At 35.9% G+C, this 18,933-nt stretch overlaps 2 protein-coding genes across 2 annotated transcripts; both read left to right on the forward strand.

Annotated features, from left to right (window-relative positions):
- The first annotated feature begins 755 nt into the window (after positions 1 to 755).
- LOC110795779 (glyoxylate/hydroxypyruvate reductase HPR3) lies at positions 756 to 3,767 on the forward strand. Its single transcript, XM_022000799.2, is given in 3 exon segments — positions 756 to 1,298; positions 2,863 to 3,132; positions 3,134 to 3,767. Coding segments are annotated over 3 exon segments (1,002 nt in total). The 5' UTR covers positions 756 to 827; the 3' UTR covers positions 3,395 to 3,767.
- A 2,900-nt stretch (positions 3,768 to 6,667) lies between these two features.
- Positions 6,668 to 9,944, forward strand: LOC110795780 (glyoxylate/hydroxypyruvate reductase HPR3). The gene is made up of 2 exons (XM_022000800.2): positions 6,668 to 7,378; positions 9,160 to 9,944. Exons 1-2 carry the CDS (start codon positions 6,908 to 6,910, stop codon positions 9,676 to 9,678), a joined length of 990 nt encoding a protein of 329 aa, XP_021856492.1. The 5' UTR covers positions 6,668 to 6,907; the 3' UTR covers positions 9,679 to 9,944.
- The last annotated feature ends 8,989 nt before the right edge of the window (positions 9,945 to 18,933 follow it).

Consider the following 18,933-nt stretch of genomic DNA (forward strand, 5'->3'; position numbering starts at 1 on the left):
CGTCGGTCCTGCTTGTGCCTGTTGTGCGCACACAAGCGCCCCGATCGACCCTCGCTCTTGCCACCAATAGGCAAGGGTGCCCATTCTAAAGCAAGCACTCGCTCGTGCTCCGAGCCTTGAGATTCACTTTCCGCATAAGCTCCTGCCGCCCTATAGGCAAGAGCGTGCCGCACGATCCGGTGTCAAAACACTCGAACCGTGACACCCAGGGTACCAAATAGTTACATACCATGGGCTCTCATTGGTTGTTTTCACATAACCCCACATGAGATAAAAATTTAAATCTAAAATATCAAATAATATTTGAATTTATAATTTTAGACCAATCACAACTCAAAGTTTCACACCCTGAGGATACATGTCGCCTTTTCACTAGAGAGATATATCCTCCAATAATACATGACATGAAGTCAGGTGATAGCTTCCCACACGTATGACTCTATGAGAACAAAAACGTGGAAACAAAAGAGTCACGGGAAAAACAAAGTGAGAGGGGCCATACTACACCACAATTAATGAATTACGTATGAATTGTGAATGATAGAAGTGGACAATGACAGAGTGATCATAAAAATCGGTAACCCTTTTAATATTGAATTTTGATTGGTTACAAATGTATTGAAACTTTACTTACAACACTTTCTCTCTCCAATTAATTGTGATTTTATGTTATACTTCGTATGTATTTTAGGGGTTGCCAGTACCAACCCTTAGGGTCAACCAAACATTTTCCGAAGCATCCACTCAATTTATCTATTACCTGAATCTCGATAATACCCGAAGACTTTTTGTGACTGTCAATATCATTTCCAAAATTCACCTCATCAATGGACAATATCTCTGACAAACCTCCGCCGGAAAACTTACCGATAGTCCTAATTCTCCAATCACTACCAGTCTACAATCTCTACGAACCTGAATTCTCTAACCTTTACCACTTCATCAAGACTTACGACTCCCCACTTCCCCTCCCCGACTCCCTCGCCGCCGCAAAATCTGCCGGTGTCACTGCTTTGCTCGCTGGTGGATCTGTCCCAATCAATGCAACTAGCATCCTCGATCACCTCCCTTCACTCCGCTGCATCGTCACCACTACTGCTGGCCTTAATCATGTCGATCTTGTCGAGTGCCGACGCCGTGGCATCGCTGTCGCCTCCGCTGGTGATTCTTATTCTGATGACTGCGCTGATATGGCGGTGGCTCTTTTGATTGATGTTTTTAGGAAGGTTTGTTCAGGTGATCAGTTTGTGCAGAGAGGTGATTGGAGTGTTGAGGGACAATATGGCTTGGGTAATCGGGTAATCTCTTCTTACAATTAACTCGCATTTCTTGATATTTTTTTTTTTTTTTAAGCTGCTTAATTACTTTTCTCGTGACCTACTATGTGGATTGATTATGTTGGGATCGAAGAATTAAATTAATTATTCCATCAGTCCGAATTGTTTGCCCCATATTCTAACTCGTTGGACCAAATTATTTTACTCCTTATTTGAGATTAAAATTATGGTTTCATAAGTATTTTTAGTGACGATTGACGAAGGAACGGATAAAATGGCAAATAAGGCAAATTAAAAAGAAGCTAGGGATCATAAATAGTTTCATTTAATCAAATACTAGTGTGTGGCCCGGGCGATGCCCCGGTTGCTACATTGAATAACTAAAGTTTTAGATTTTTCTTGAGCTCAATATTTGACCAAAATACTTGTATTCTCTAGAATGAAAAATATCCGTTAATTTCGTCAACTACACAGGCACGCTAAGTCATTTATCATGGCAAGTAAGTTTTCAATCATATCATCTTACAATTTGTATAATTTGTTTTCTCGTGGAATTAAGTGCGTCAAATTAATACACACCAAATTAGATATATATGCAGCTATGTAAGACAATCCTATAGTTGATTCTTATGAGACTTATGACATCAGGTTTCTTCATGGTTGTCATAATGCTTTAATTTTTTTTCCTTTTCAAAATAGTCCATAGAAATTAAAAAGTCACATAAAATTTATTTGTTTTAGATTTCATGTGAACATTTATTTATAAATTAATGTGAAGAGATAACCACAATTGGTGGTTGGTTAAGATGGTAATGAGAATTATCATCCAAACTGGAGGTCTAGTGTTCGAATCTCATTGTATTGATTTTTGGTTGTCCATTACATAATACATGGTGAATGGATGATGTGGCGTGAGAAGAGTACTACGTGACACATATACATTTTCCACAACGCCTTTTAATATATTAGTATAGATTTGACTTTTATATGAGATACTCCGTAGTTGATTAAGTTAAGGGGAGACTCTTAGATGGATTTTAAGGAGAATAAGGGGAGGCTCTTAGATAAATTTTTAAGGGGTAAAAAAAATTAAGAGCTATCTCTTAGGTAAGAAATGAGATACTATTAATTAGAGTTTGGTTTGAGAAAATTCTAAAATAAGAGCTAGCTCAAAAAAAGCTAATGTTACCTTAATATTTTTTGCATGAAAAATAAAATAAAAAGAAGAGGGTAAGAGAAATAAGAGTTAGTGTTAAGAGATAATGCATTTCTATAAATTTTGGGATGGGACTCTCATTTGAAGTTAGAGCTGAGGTGATATAGGAGAGAGATTAAGAGTCTTTAATATGAGAGTCCCCCCTTGTTGTTGCTTTTAAAGTCTTACAGATACGGAGTAACTATTAATCTATGGTTCCTAGATTGCATTAAAAAAAGAACTTTTGACAAACTTTCGGAAGTGTGATTTCTCATGTTGCATTTGCAAACCAAACAACACAACAATCTTCCACTTCTTAGAAAGTTTGCCATGCTTTTCATGTAAATGTCAACTACAATCTTGATGTTTGCATCTGCCAAATACATGCAGTTAAAAGGAAAGAAGATAGGAATTGTTGGATTGGGTAGTATTGGGTGTAGGATTGCGAAAAGACTGGAGGTGTTTGGGTGCACAATTCTTTACAACTCAAGAAAAGAGAAACCATCTGTTTCGTACCCTTACTAGTCAGATGTTCGCGAGCTAGCAGCAAACAGCGATGCTTTGGTAATAAGTTGTGCTTTAAACGATCAGACAAGGCACATGATAAACAAGGAAGTTCTATCAGCTCTAGGGAAGGAAGGTGTCATCATTAATATTGCTCGAGCCTCGAGGGCCTATAATCGATGAAAATGAACTGGTGAGGTTTTTAGTTGAAGGGAAGATAGGTGGTGCTGGATTGGATGTTTTTGAGAAAGAGCCTAATGTTCCGAAAGAGCTTCTTGCTATGGACAATGTTGTTCTGTCTCCTCATGCTGCCTATTTGACTCACGAATCATTTCGTGACATTTTTGAGCTTGTCAAAGGGAATCTGCAAGCTTTCTTCTCTAATAAACCATTACTCTCTCCAGTCATGGAGGGATGATTCTTACACTCCTTTTCATGACTGAGTTTCTAGCAAAATTTACAAGTTATTTTTTGTCTCTATTAGTGATATGAAAATTGTAGAAAGGATATTGAAAAGGTCTTACACAGTCAAGGTGAGGATGTTTGTATGGAAGATCATACCAAGTACAAAAGTCAAAACTTGATATTGAAAAGGTCTTACACAGTCAAGGTGAGGATGTTTGTATGGAAGATCATACCAAGTACAAAAGTCAAAACTTGATATTGTCTTCTCATTGCAATTACAACTTTTCAAGGAGGGGCTTTTAGTATTGGATTTATTTTTGAGAGGGATGAACATATGTACTTGGTGGGATAGTCGACAAAAATAACATAGATTTTGAATTTTGAAATCATCGATATAAAAGCAGTGTAGATAATATCAAGAGACAAAATATTAAAGTAGATTGACCAAAGAAAGTTCGTCACTTTTAAAATTAAAATCTAGAATATTTGAGGAAGAAGATAGAGAGTTCATAACATGAAGATTAAAATCTGAAATAAAATACTTAGAGTCTATGATGCATTGATGCCAATTTATTATCGGAGCTTTGATAGAAAAAGCTAGAATATTTGAGGAAGAAGATGTCCACTCATAGACCCTATATTTAGTTAGACCCTTGAAAATGCGTTCCCATATTTTTTGCGATTGGCAGAGTCTCAAATCTCACATCCCCTCCTCCCACCCCCGAACATAATAGCTTTGCCAAACGCCGTCACATAGTTATAACGGGTTTATCACTCTTAACTCATGCTAAACTTCCTCCTACCTAATCAATAAATTACCAACTCCTATACCCCTTTTGAATAAATCCCGCTACTATTGTTTATTCAATTCTCTTCCTAATTATCTTAAACCTTGGTAATTTTGGTTGCCTATGCTATCCATGATTAAAACCATATACCTCACACATAGACACCGTCACAAAACGAGTCTTCACTTCGAGACACGTACACTTTGTCCAAAATGAATTTCCCTACTCCACGCTTACCAATCACCTCACTCCTACTTATTTTTCTAGCCCAAGCTTCACGTATCCAATCTCTTTCCCTATTCTCCAAATTTCGGTCCATCAACCTGATTTATTTGGGCCAAGCCCAAATCAGTCCTCCTCCACTCCTTCACCCTATTCGGTTACTGATCGTCTGATCCCCTTGCTACTCCAAACTCTCGAATCTGGGATACCCCACAAGGCCAGAATACTCCTCTCCTTGAGTCCCCTGGACCAGCTGACTTACCAAGCCCATGTTCCAATCCAACACCAATTGTGAATGTTTCACATTTTAATTTTTTTTTTTTTAAAATGAAAATTTATTAACTGATAAAATGTCACACGATAGGGAAAATCAAAAATAAAATAAAATACAATATATACAAAAGACATCTAAATATATCAAATACATAACAAATCGAATCAAATAAAACTCCTTTTCTACAAAACTATGATCATTGTACGTCGAACTTCTTATATACCATCTTACACACTTGTTTGATAGACCTTTCTACAAGAGGGTTTTTTGATATGTTGTATTTTTTAAATTATTAAATCAGATTCAATAATTGTAGAAGTAGAACTGACATGTGATGCGGCATCACCATCATCGACGAGTCAATTTCTATATTTTCCCCTCGCACACCAGACATCTAGGATATTGTAACATCCTATCTTTCAAAAGGAGAAGAAATACCATGTCTTCAAGCGCAATTTAGAAGGTGGACCATGGTGCACGTAGAGCATGGTGCACCTTAAGAACACTACTATTGAAAGAACATCTAGTTACGAGAAAAGAACATGGGTATTTTTTTATTTAGGTTTTTAATAAATAGTAAAATAATATATTATTTTTATAACAAAAAAGTGAAATATTATATCGCATGTTATTGTGCCGTAGTGTTATGTTCTTTTGCTTATGCACATATTCAAACTCAAAGTATAAACTATGAAAACTCAAGTTTTTTTTAATATTCAAACTCATAACTGATTTCTCTTCTATCATTTGCTCTCCTTAAATAGAGGAATGGAGCAGCAAAAGGAAGCCAAAGACTCCACAACAAATCCTAAAAATCATCTAAGGCCCTGTTTGGTTCAATATTAGTAAAGGAAGGGAAGGGAAAGGAAGAGAAAATAAAGGAAAGGAAATAAAACATATTTTCCCATGTTTGGTTTGAGAGAAGGAATCGATAGGAATCTCATGTTTGGTAGAGTATTAACAAGGAAGGGAAGAAGAGAAAGAAAACCAAAAATTAAAAATAAAACAAATCATCCTACAAAGCAATGCCAATCACTTATCACTGCATTTGAAAATATTCTTCGCACAAATGCTCCAAACTTGAATGTCTAACGCCTGTACATAAGGCAATAAAACAAGTCACAACTCGGGCTTGTAAGCAAATGGTAAAAATCCAAGAGCGTCTAAAACAAGTGCAACCAGTTCATGAGCCAAAAGAGCTCTTAAGTGGGCTTGACTTTGGATCAGAAATTAACTCATGGAGATTAGAGTTTCAGAGGGGGAGAGGACGGATCGGAGGAGAGTGCGCCGGTTAATTTCCAGATTACATTTTAATTACTTCGTAGTGAGTATTCCGTATGTTTTTAACTTATGAACAATTAATTATTTTGGTTTTTACAATGATTAATTTTTAGTTTTAGATCCTCCTCTCCATAAGCCTGCTCAAACTGTGTGCAGTGATACATTGAAAAACAAGCCAATAAAATACTAATTACTCCCTCCATATGTTTTTTTTAACGTTTGGTATCATTCACGCGATTTAACGATGAATTAATATGGATTGAGATTTATTATATTTTTTATTTAAATAATGCAAATAACGTTTATTTATAACGTTTTGGCTATCCAAAATCCGAAAATGGAAAATGTGAAAGATTTAATGCCTCAATGGAAGAGTGTGAGAGATTAAATGCTTCAAAAAATTTAATTGGTTAAAATAATATTTGGTCACAATTTTAACCGAATATTAAGATATTTATATAGGAAATTTTGTGAAACTACTCTTAATTTGATGGTTTTGTAAGTTGTTACCTATTAAAAACTTTATTAAATTTAACTTTCTTATAAGTTTGGTTTATTTGACTAATACTACTATTTGACATTTTATGTCGTGTATTTATTCTATTATTTGACATTTTATGTCGTGTATTTATTCTATTATTTAAATAGCTATGTTCAATTGTTGTTTTGTTCATTTCCTATACAAGTATTAAATAACCGTTATAGTAGGATTTAAAGACGAAAAACATTATCAACAAAAGTTAAATGGTAATGTTTGTAATGTTTCACCAAATTTCTGATAATATAAAATAAAAGTTTTTTCATTGTTAAAAATAAAATGAGACATCTTAAACAGAACAATTAAAGAACAGTAACGAAGGCCTAAATGAGTACGGAACAGTTAGCTTGGTCTTAAATCTTTCTACTCCGTATTCCCGCACTACGGGGTTGAGTAGTTGTTGTTGAGTTCTTCCCTGCATCAATGGCGGGCACGGCCTCACCAAACCTCCCAAATCTTCCAAAAGTCTTACTCCTAAAACCCCCACCAATCTACCTCCGCTACGAATCTCAATTCTCTCTCCATTTCAACTTCCTCAAAGCCTACGATTCCCCACTCTCCCTCCCGGAATACATCGCCGCCACAAATTCCACCGACGTCGCCGCCACATTCGTCACCAGCCTTGGACCTCGGATAAATGCCGCCGACATCCTTGACCACCTTCCTTCCCTTCGTTGCATCGTCACCTCCACCATCGGCGTCGACTTCATCGACCTTGACGAGTGCCGCCGCCGTCAAATCACCGTCGCCAATGCCGCCGATGTTTTTGCCTCTGACTGCGCTGAGTCTGCGGTTGGTCTGCTAATTGACGTACTGCGGAAGATATCTGCTGCTGATCGTTTCGTTCGGAGCGGAAATTGGAGCGCTTCAGGCGGTTTCCCTTTGGGTAATCGGGTAATGCTATTTCTAAACCCTAGCTTGACATTTCATGAAATTGGAGTATTTGTTGAATACAATTGTTGCATTAGTATTTTGTAACGCTGTGGTTTGGATCATGTTCTTTTCGGGTCAATTAAATTCCTTCCTATTTGGTTTATGAGTCTATCAGTCAGACTAGTTGCACCTTAACTAAATCATCCAGGTTTGGGGTACAATTTTGGGTATTTAAAAATTGTACCTAAACTAAAATCATCCAGGTTTATTTTGACCGTGTAATTTAGGTTGGTCAGTGTTCTCATATCCAGTTGAAATGAACATTAACTTATACTGATTGAATGATTGATCATTCGTTATTGTATTGCCCTTGTGGTTTATTTGCACCCTAAAGAATAATAATTGATCATTCATTATAATTAATTTTCGATGAACTGCTGGAAGCGTCGGATTGTCGGAATGTGACCAAACCCATAGTGAATGGAACTAAACTGGAACTGAATCAGATGACTAATTATGAGTACTGACCTAAAACAAATTGTGTCTAAAAAATGATACTTCCCTGAAAGTCTTGTGGAAATGTGGAATCATGAAATCCAATACTAGAAATAACTTCTCATTAAACAAATTATAGCGGGATATGACATACGGAGTATTAAGCTTGCGAGTTGCGATTAATCAAAATACTGAAGTATAAGTCACAGAAGATATGCAAGCAAACACCCAATCAATGAATTTCACAGGGGAACCAAGTTCAAGCACCGCAGATTGCAGAAAGCTCCAGTTAATTCATGGAATCATATGCCTTCAATGTGCATCCAGAAAGCTCAGTTTCCAAGTGAATATTTGTAAGAAATATCATTAACAATATTCCTAATGGTTCCTTGCATCCTAACCGTTGAGATTTTGGAAATAATCCTGGAAATCACATTGCAACTGGTACAGGTAATACGCCTAAGATCACCCACCTTGACCCTGGATGGATAATCCGATTATGCACCTTAGGGACCAAAGTGACAGCAGTACGATTGAACTGCTTTGCTTAGAATTCCAAAAATACAGCATAATCCTTTATAAGTGAGCAGCTTCTTTTGAAGAAACCAACATTTAACCCACCACAATTCCTGGATTCTGAAGCCTTGTCGTCACTAATCTTATCAGTACAGCATCAGTCTTACTTTTGATCACAGGTTGACAGAGCATTTCTCTAGCAGAAAGAGTTCACTTGGAACCAGTCCTCATTGTAGGAACATGAATACTACGCAAAGATGTACAGAGTAGCAGCAGAACCAATCAGTTCTTTTTTGTTATTCATCATATGTGAACTGTGAAGAACTCCTCAAGAAACCAGAAAAGTCATCAATATCCAGTTAGATTGTCCATCTAATTTGTCGAATGTAGAAAAACTGGCCATTAAACTATGTCTTACTACTAAATTTTTGTTGGTACCTATGTTACAAGACCTTGGAACACAGTCTAAACTTTCAATTCATGCATCAGACTATGAGTTGCTCAGCTAAATGACTACATAGCCAACTGCTATTCATTTGGCTACCACATTACCATATCATTATTTCCATTTCACGTAGCCTTTAATCTTCATGTAGCTTTCACTCAGTTGATCATGTCTACAATTTTATGCATATCCGGTATTGATCTTTAGTACTTTAATAGTTTCATTCACTACTCTGAATTAGCCACCACATCCCCCCAATTAGCATGTCATGTCACTATTTCCGTTTAGCTATACTTGTTGCCCCTTCTCCCCTGATGTTGTTGCTGTTTGTGTTCACTGATTTCAGCTAGGACATAAAAAGATAGGGATTGTGGGTTTGGGAAACATTGGCTCAAAGATTGCAAAAGGACTTGCAAGTTTCAATTGCAGCATATCATACACCTCCAGGAAAAAGAAGCCTTCTGTCCCATACTCGTTTTATCCAGACATCCACACATTAGCATCAGATAGTGATGTTCTTGTAATATGTTGTCCGTTAACTGATGAAACGAGGCATATGATAAACAAGGAAGTTCTACTGGCTTTGGGAAAGGAAGGAGTTATCATCAACATTGCCCGTGGTTCTGTAGTCGACGAGAAAGAGTTGGTGAGATTTTTACTGGAAGGCCAAATAGCAGGTGCTGGACTAGACGTTTTCGAAAATGAGCCTAGTGTGCCAAAAGAGCTACTGGCATTAGACAATGTTGTTCTGTCTCCTCATCTTGCTGCTTGCACAGAGGAGGCCTTCCATGATTTGTACCAACATGTCAAAGGAAACTTGCAAGCTTTTTTCTCAAACAAGCCACTACATTCTCCAATTGTCTGATACACGTACCACTCCGTTTGTCATTTTTGTACTGTAGAAGCAGCAATTAGCTGTTTCTTTGTAACATTAAACGTTGTGTGGTAGGCATTTCTCCACTATAAACAAGGTTGCTACCAGACCGATTTAACATCATTAGCTAGAAAATTTACAAATTTTGCTGGTGGATTCTGAATTTTTTCAATGTCTGTAACCAATTCAAGCCAGCACATCTATGGATTTTATAGCTATTTAATATCATTTAATATCGACATAGGATACTTTGTCTATGAATCGACAGAGGATATTCAAAGGTTTCAATCTGTTATGCTTAAAAATCACAATGGAAATTAGACTGATTGGTAATCAATTTAATAATGAGAGCAGGTTTTCCCTAGCTATTTTAGCATGATTTTTTGAGGAAGTAAAAACCCATAACGGTTATGTATTGCCAAATACGTAACATGTATAAAAAATGGTATGAAAAATGGTGTGTTTATGTGAATAATTGCGTGTTTATTTGATACGAAATTACCAGCGTACCCCTATAATGTATTTATAAAAATATTATTGTGTGCCGCCTCTCCATCTTCTGATTTGTCGAATACTTTATGCATGAAAGAGAAATAAATCATCTCTACAACTCATCTAGCTTAGCCTGTCTTGGACTTAGAACCTCTGTCCAATCACATTAAACATTCCCCATGTTCCATAATACTACATCTGTTTCAAAATGATCTTTATGCTTTCCATTTTAAATTATTTCATAATTGTTCTTTACATTGTGCTTTATAATATTTTTAGACATAAAAAGTACTACCTCCATTTCAATATGATCTTTTCACTTTCCATTTTAGTCTGTTACATAATGTTCTATAAACTTTGTTTTGTTCACCCACCTTTCCATTTTGTTATGTTCACCCACCTTTTTACTCACTCTCCTTTTTTTTATCTTAATTTTTGTCCAAATATATAGTACCCGTAAAGATTATTTTGAAACAGAGGGAGTACTCCATCCGTATGGAAAAGGTGCAATTTGAACGACAAAGTTTAATGAAGGCGAATTGATTTTATTAAAGAATGAAAGAAGTAGGATAAGTGTAGATTAAATAATTGAAATAAAAGATAATGAAAGTGGGGTAAGTGCAGATTAAAAGATTAAATATTAGAAGTGGAGTATTTGGTGTAAAAAAGATATAATAAAATAAGGGGAAATTTTTCCAAAAACAGAAAATGCACCAATCATTTAATTACGGCCGATTAAGGAAAGTGCACAAATATTTTCATACAGAGGGACTATATATTTGTAGGATTTGACACTAAGAATAAATACGAAAATATAATTGAAAAATTAATGGTTAGTGAGCGGATCATGTCTGTACGGATCGGGTACGGATCATGTCCGGATCGGCTAAGACTTGGATTCGGGCCAAGTATGTATCAATAAGGCTCAGATTCATGCAAAGTTCGGATAATACATACCTAGGATTCAGGTCGATTACGGATTGGGCTTGCGGTTTAAGTTTAGATCGTGTTAAGGTAATTGGTATTCTTATGTTCAATTAATTGAGTGACTCTAGAGTTCTCGATAAAATTCAGATCACTTTATTAGACTAAGACTTCATGCCAAATGAAGATTTTTTAGACTTTTATTACTTTGTCTCCAAATTATTTAATATAAATAGAACATATACGGAGTAATAAATTTGCATATATTGAGTTGGATCATAATTAATAGTTCAACTCGGTTAACTTGAGTTAGATTAATGACGAGTGCATTGAATAGGATTCGGGTTAAATCGAGCTTTTTTAATCTCGATTGGCTTTCGTTTATCGGGTAAACTCGAGTCGAATTATTTTCGGATATCATGTTAAATCGGGTTAGATTGGCAATAATTAAGTTGAATTAATATTTGGAGACGTGGGGCGGGTTAAATCGTGTATTAGGTTTTGTTGTTACCAGCTAAAATCGATTTCCGGATTATCAGATCAGATGTGGGTTCGGTTAAAATTATCGGATGCAAATCGCGATATGAGTCTCCTCGTGTTAGCAGTTCGGATTAGGGTCTTGAATTCACCGGTTAAATCGGATTTCGGGTCAACAACAGATCAGTTCAGATAGATTTTGATCTAGCCACTATTTCTCGTATATAATTCGTGTCGGAGTTCTCCAATGTTGGATGAATTTCTATTGAGAGAAGATTGAGAGAGAGAAAGTTCAATGAAGATATTTTGGATGATTGAGGAACCGATGAGCTGATTACCATGAGTACAATATATACTCAAGCTAACTAATGAGGTGTTCTAACCAATCATGATTGCTCGATTGTACACCTCAACAAATCTGATCTAATGCAGCTAGTTATTACAACAAGGATTAATAACAAACTCTCTAACAACCTTCCTGATGTTAGAAGATGAGTGAAGCATTGCATGGCTGCATTAGTGTTGTTATTGTGATCTTGGCCTGCATCATTGTTGTTGTTGTGTTCTTGGCCAGCATTGCAGTAGTGTATACCAACACCCCCCCCCCCCCCCCTCCTCAAACTAGGCATGAGAAAGACATTGCCCATGGCAAGTTCGGTAGACAAATTCTTACGTTGAGCGCTAGGAAGGATCTTTGTAAAATTCTCAGCTAGTTAATTTTGATTAGGTAAATAACTTATATGCAGAAGTCCTTCTAGAACCTTATCTCAAGTAAAGTGGCATTCCATTTCAATATGTTTAGTTCTTTCATGGAAAATAGGATTTGTAGCAATATGAATGTTGCAAAATTGTCACAATGAATTTCAACAGGTTTAAGATTGTGGACACCTAGTTCTTCCAATAATCTAACCACCACCGTGATCTCACTAGCAGCTTGAAATATAGCCCTATACTCTACTTCAAAAGAGCTTTTAGAGATGGTTGATTGCTTCTTAGATTTCCAGGCGAAGGGAAAATTTCCTAATAGAAGAACATAGCCAATAAATGACCTTCTTGTTATGGGTCAAGCAACCCAATCAGAATCAGAAAAAGGTTGGAGAGTTAGCTTCTCTCTGGCTCTTAAGAGAATACCTTGCCTTGCAGTGTAATTGATGTACCTAAGAGTGTGAGTAAGGGCTTCAACATGCTGAACTTTAGGAGAATGCGTGAGCTGACTCAGTGACTGAACAACAACGGAGATGTCAGGTCTGGTATCACTAGTGGAAAAATGTTCATTTGCATCGCTGAATTTGCGTCGCACTTATAAATTCGTGACGCAATTGAAAAATTTTAGTCTAAAAAATTGTCATTGCGTCGCATTTTCATAAATCTGCGACGCAAATGACTGTTCCAAGCATTATACAGTCATCTGCGTCGCAGATTTACAAACCTGCGACGTAATGAATTTAAATTTGGGTCGCAGATTTAGAAATGTGCGACGTAATGACTCAACCCCTAAAACTCTCATTACTGCGGCGTTCACCCTAAATCAAGATAAAATCCTAAAACAAAACTCCTCCATCGCTCACCCTCAGCTCTCACCGTCGTTCACCCTCCTCCTCTTCTCACTGCCGTATGTTCTTCCTCCACCCTGCCGCGTTCACCCTCCTCCTCCATCTTAGTGCTCGTGGTCAAGGTCGGGAAAGGCTCAGCTCTGTGACGCAAGTACGAAAGGGTTCTGTACAGTTCAAAGCCTCCTCTCACCATACCATCCACCGCACTACTCTGCTCGCCGGAAGATCCCGCTTCTCGCCGCCGCTACCACCTACTCGCCTCTACCACAGGTACTAAGGTTGTCGTCCTCCCTTCTGGCCGACCAAATCTTCTGTTACTCCTCTTTTCTTTCTCAATGTTGGTTTACTTTAATTCTCCTGTTTTGATTGGTCATTAAATTGAATTTCCTTTAATTAGTTGAGCCTAGTAAGTTTATTGTGCAGAAAATTTAGGCTAATTTTTCCAATTATTAGATGGAACGAATTAAGGTTTTGATATTTGGGGTTTTGAGTAAATTGCGTGTAAAACTAAATCTAGCTGGAGAAGATGACTTTGCTTAATTTGAGGTCCTGGTTCTTATAAATTTAGGGTTATGTTAGTTATCAAATGTTGTTAACAATTTGGGATTTTTTATAGTTTGTGTCGATTTATATTATTGAAATGCTAATTTTTTGGACGGAAATCGTTATTCTTGATTTGAAATGTTCGTGTCGATGTATTGTGGTCTATGATTATGTTTTCTCTGTGATTTTTTGTTGTGATATTGAGATTTCTGAGTTTCTGTGGTGGATCTTGTTGCTAATGGTCATTGTGTTGTGCCTTTGATACTAATTCTACCGAGACATTGTTTTGTGGGTGGGATTTCAAAGACCGTTAGCCTGGTGTTTCTATTGTATGCCATGTGGTACCATATTTGTGGTTTGTCTGCGCCTTTGAAGAGATTAACAGATTCTCATGATGAAAAGTCATTTGCGTCGCACTTTAGCTAATCTGCGACGCAAATGACTTTTATTTTAACATATTGAAAAGTCATTTGCGTCGCAGTTTAGTTAAATTGCGACGCAAATGACTTTTCGGCATGTTAAAAAAAAGTCATTTCCGTCGCAGATTAGCTAATCTGCGACGCAAATGACTCTTATTTGCGTCGCCCAAATGTGCGACGCAAATGACTTTTTTCATTTGCGTCGCAAATGACTGTTTTTCCACTAGTGTATGAGTGAGAAATTTAACTTTTCCACATAACACCTATATGGTTCTGCATTGTAATATGCTTTATGTTCAGAAGAAAGTTTCAGATTAAGAGGAAAATGAGTGATAGAAAGTTTAGACAAGTCAAGTTCACACTCATGGAGAAATTCTTCGGTGTACTTCTTCTGAGTGAGAATGTAGCCTTCGTTGGTCTGGCTGATTTCAATACGAAGAAAGAAGTTCAAAACACCCAGATATTTGATACTGAAAGTAAGTTGGAGATGTTTCTTAAGGTCAGTAATAATGCTTTTACTGGAGCCTGTAATGATGATAACATCAACATAAACAACAACCACAATAATGTGAGTAGTATCATGTTTGAAAAACAGAGAATAGTCATTCTTGGACTGTTTGTAACCTTGAGATTTTAGTTCATTATGAAGCCTAGAAAACCATTTACTGGATACTTGTTTAAGACCATATAAAGACTTGTTAATCTTGCAAACATAACCAGGGGGAGCTATGACACCTTTAGGGACCTTTATATACACTTCTTCATCAAGATTTCCATGAAAAAAGCATTATTAATGTCCAGTTAGAACAAATTCCATTTTCTGCTGGCAGCAAGACTAATCAGACATCTAACAGTTGACATTTTGACAATAGGAGAAAAGATCTCATGATAGTCAATCTCATACTTTTGTGTGAATCCTTTCACAACTAATCTGGCCTTGTATCTTTCAATAGACCATCTACATTCTTTTTGATCATGTAAGCTCATTTACACCCTATGGCTTTCTTACCTTTGGGTAACAGAACAAAATCCCAAGTGTTATTATTTAGTAGGGCAATAATCTCTTTGTCCATAGCTTCTATCCAATTCACATCTCCAACAACGTCAGCATAGGAAGTTGGCTCAACAAGGTCCATGTGAGCAGCAATGAGTAACTTATGATGTGACTAAATTGCACTAGTGCATTGGTAGGTCTTGTAGATTTTCTAGGTGCTAGAGGGTTAGTGGAAGGATTAGAAAGAATTTGAGGGGTAGAAATTGGAGATAAAGGTGGACTTTCATATGAGATAGGATAATTTATGTGAGCAATTGTTGTTGGTGTGTCATTTGAATTTGATTGAGTAATGTTTGGAGTTTAATAGATATATGAAGAATAGGGAGTGACAATAGGCAAGAAGAATTGATTCTCATAAGCAGTGTCTGGTGTGGTTGAAAAATGAAAAAGAAGTATTTTTCATGGAAAACAACATCTCTTGAAACAACAAATTTATTTGTGGAAAGATTCAGAACTTTATGGGTCTTCTTGGAATATCCTAGGAGAACACAAGCATCATCTCTTGGATCAAATTTTGATCTATGGACCTTAGACGCACTGATGTAATACAAGAAGCCAAACACTCTTAAATGAGACAGTTCAGGTGGTTGTTTCAACAACCTTTCATAAGGAGTACATAACTGAATACTCTTTAAAGGCATCATATTAATCAAATAGGTAGCAGTAAGAATACAATCACTCCAATATTTGTCTGGAAGCTTGGACTAAAAAAAGAGAGTTGTAGCAGTTTCAAGAAGATGCTTATGTTTCCTCTCAACTACACCATTATGTTTAGGTGTATTTCTACAACTTTTCTGTTGTAATAATCCTTTGTTAAAAAAACAATTCTTTCATGCCACCTTCTGTCAAGTCAAGTGCATTATCTGATCTAACTTGTTTGACTGTAAAACCAAACCGCTTTTGAAAATAAAGCAAGAACTCACTCATATTCTTGATATAATTAGTTTTATATCTCATCATGTGTCCAAGTCATTCTATTGTAAATTTGTAATCATCCACAATTGTAAGTAATTGATTACCTTTATAAGCATCACATACAGAGGAAGGTCCCCATACATCTATATGTAGTAATTCAAAAGGTTGAGTTCTCTTATTATTGCTTATAGAAAAAGGAAATTTGGTTTGCTTAGCTAAGGGACAGATTTGACAAAAACACTAAGAAAAGACATGTTCTTTAACATCAATGCCTTTGACGTTCTTTATTTTTCCAAAAGACATGTACCATAATCTAAGATGCCAGAGTTTTGCTTCTTCAACTGCAGATATGCTTGAAAGAGCATAGGTATTGAAAATAGAATTGTTGTCTGACACCAATAGGTCCTCTTTTAGACTGTACATGCCTTTTTCCAATATACCAAGAAAAGCATTCTTGTTCTTTGAAAGGTCTTGTACAAAACATCACAATTTGTAAATGAGATAGAGCACTTAGCATCACATCACAACTTTGATATAGAAATTAGATTAAACTAAAATCCTAGAACATGTAACACAATCCTAAGTGTGAGATTTCCACCTAGATTAATCTGGCCTTTGCGTGTTACTTGTAGTTCAGTTCCATTTGGAATTATCATGGTGTGTTGCTTGTCATTTAGTGGTTTTAGTGTACTAAACATGTTCAAATCGAGCATATACGGTCACTTGCTCCACTATCTAATATCCACTTAGTTTTAAAACTAGACAGAAGGAAAAATGTACCTTTCATATGAGTGCTTGTGGCTAGACCAAGTGAGCTAAAGTCATGATGCTTAGCTTGGTTAGCAACTTTCTAATTACTGAGATAATTCACCAGTTGGCTGTATTATTCCTCTATGAAGGTAGCATGAATAAGGCTTGATTCTGCTTCACCTTGATTTTCCTTCTTAGTGAACTACTCCAGCTGAGTTGCTGTTGCAACTCTCTTTCCTTTGCCTTTTAAAGTCTTCAGGATAACCATCTAACTTCCATCACTTATCAATAGTGTGATTAATTCTTAATCTTGCAGTGCTCACATAACACATTATTTCTTGTGTAAGAGAAGTTTCTTGACTGAATTTTATTGCTTGTATTGTGTGGACCAGAAATAGGAGTATAGTTAGACTTGTATGGCCTATTGCAGTGAATCTCCAGAGACTAAACGTAACAACATGTATGTTCTAGTTCCGAAACCACAAGTTCCTAACATGTTGCGGTTCGGGTTCATGATATCTTGACTTTTTGCTCACTCCTCATACTCTCAACATGTACTTTAACAACTACTACTTCCGTTCCTGAAAGTTATTTACGCTTTTCGTTTTAGTCTGTTTCTAAAAGTTATTTACATTCTACTTTAGGATAAATTGTTTTTTACCACCTATAAAAATTTAAAAGTTATTTTTTACCACCTAAAAAACTAAAACTTGTATTTACCAACTACAAAATTAAAACTTGATTTTTACCACCTGAAAACGAAAAAATTGATAAAACTTTTATGTGTGGCTACCTAATTCAATTTCCATCAATTTTTTACACTCCTTTTGTGATTTTCTTTAATTCTTTCACCCTTCTCTGTTTATTTTCATTAAATTTTGTTAATTTTATGAATTAATGGTGGTGAAAAATTATGTGAGTTCGTGAAATGTAAGAAAATGGGGGAAGAGAAGAGAGTTAAATACATGAAATCGTGGAAGAAAAGAACATATCAGATGTATTACCATTATTGCCCCCCCCCCCCCCCCCCCCCCAACATAACATTTCATCTATTTTTCCATTTTTCAAGTGGTAAAAAAACAAGTTTTTAGGTGGTAAAACACAAGTTTTAATTTTTTAGGTGATGAAAAATAATTTTTTGATTTTTTTAGGTGGTAAAAAACTATTTATCCTCTACTTTATTCCACTTTTAGCATATATATTTTACATTATACTCTCATTATCCACACTACAACATACAACTTGCAATATTTTATTATGAGAATCCACCATAATTTAGATATTCACAACACTTTAATACTTCCTCCATTTTTTTATAATTGCACCGTTTTCCTTTTTCGGAAGTTGCATATTAATTGCACCATTTCCTTTTTTGGTAAGTTTATCCACATAAAATGACATTTCTATCCTTATCATCATTTGTTAAATCACATTTGTACTTAGATCACATGGGTATATTTGTCATTTATCACCTTTTAACCCCCATTCTTAAATCTTGTGCCCAACCCAAATGGTGCAATAATAAAAAAAATAGAGGAAGTATTAATTTTCATCCACTCACATTGTTGGACAATTTATAGCCACTCATTTTCCCATTTGTTACCCCACCATCACATGTTCACCAAAGTTCCATAATTATCGTGCAAATAGTTTAATATTAATTTTCATCCACTCACATTGTTGGACAATTTATACACTAGAGGAAAAAACATCATAAGTTGCCCTTAAAATAGGCTTATAGGTTGCCAATTGCAAGGGCAACATATGGGGGGGGTCACTTTTGTGAAATTATCAAAAGTTGCCCTTAACAAGGGCAACTTATAATCTTATAAGTTGCCCTTGTTTGCAACAAGGGCAACTTATGTGAAGCTTATAAGTTGCCCTTGTCGCATACAAGGGCAACTTATAAGCTTCACATAAGTTGCTCTTGTTTGAAACAAGGGCAACTTATAAGCTTCACATAAGTTGCTCTTGTTGCAAACAAGGGCAACTTTTGAGTTTTTTTTTTTTTAAAAAAAAAAAACAAATCTGCAATATAATTCCTGATATTTTGCAATATAAAATTCTGCATTATAGTTTATAGAATACTGTTTCACCAAACATCATCTTGACATTCCTC

Source organism: Spinacia oleracea, chromosome 2 (genome assembly GCF_020520425.1).
Source record: "Spinacia oleracea cultivar Varoflay chromosome 2, BTI_SOV_V1, whole genome shotgun sequence".
Taxonomy (NCBI): Eukaryota; Viridiplantae; Streptophyta; class Magnoliopsida; order Caryophyllales; family Amaranthaceae; genus Spinacia; species Spinacia oleracea.

Bases quoted from the DNA above. Each gene is read 5' to 3' on its own strand.
- LOC110795780 (XM_022000800.2), top strand. From the start codon at position 6,908: ATGGCGGGCACGGCCTCACCAAACCTCCCAAATCTTCCAAAAGTCTTA. The intron at 7,379-9,159 runs GTAATGCTATTT...CACTGATTTCAG, and splicing joins GTTTCCCTTTGGGTAATCGG to CTAGGACATAAAAAGATAGG.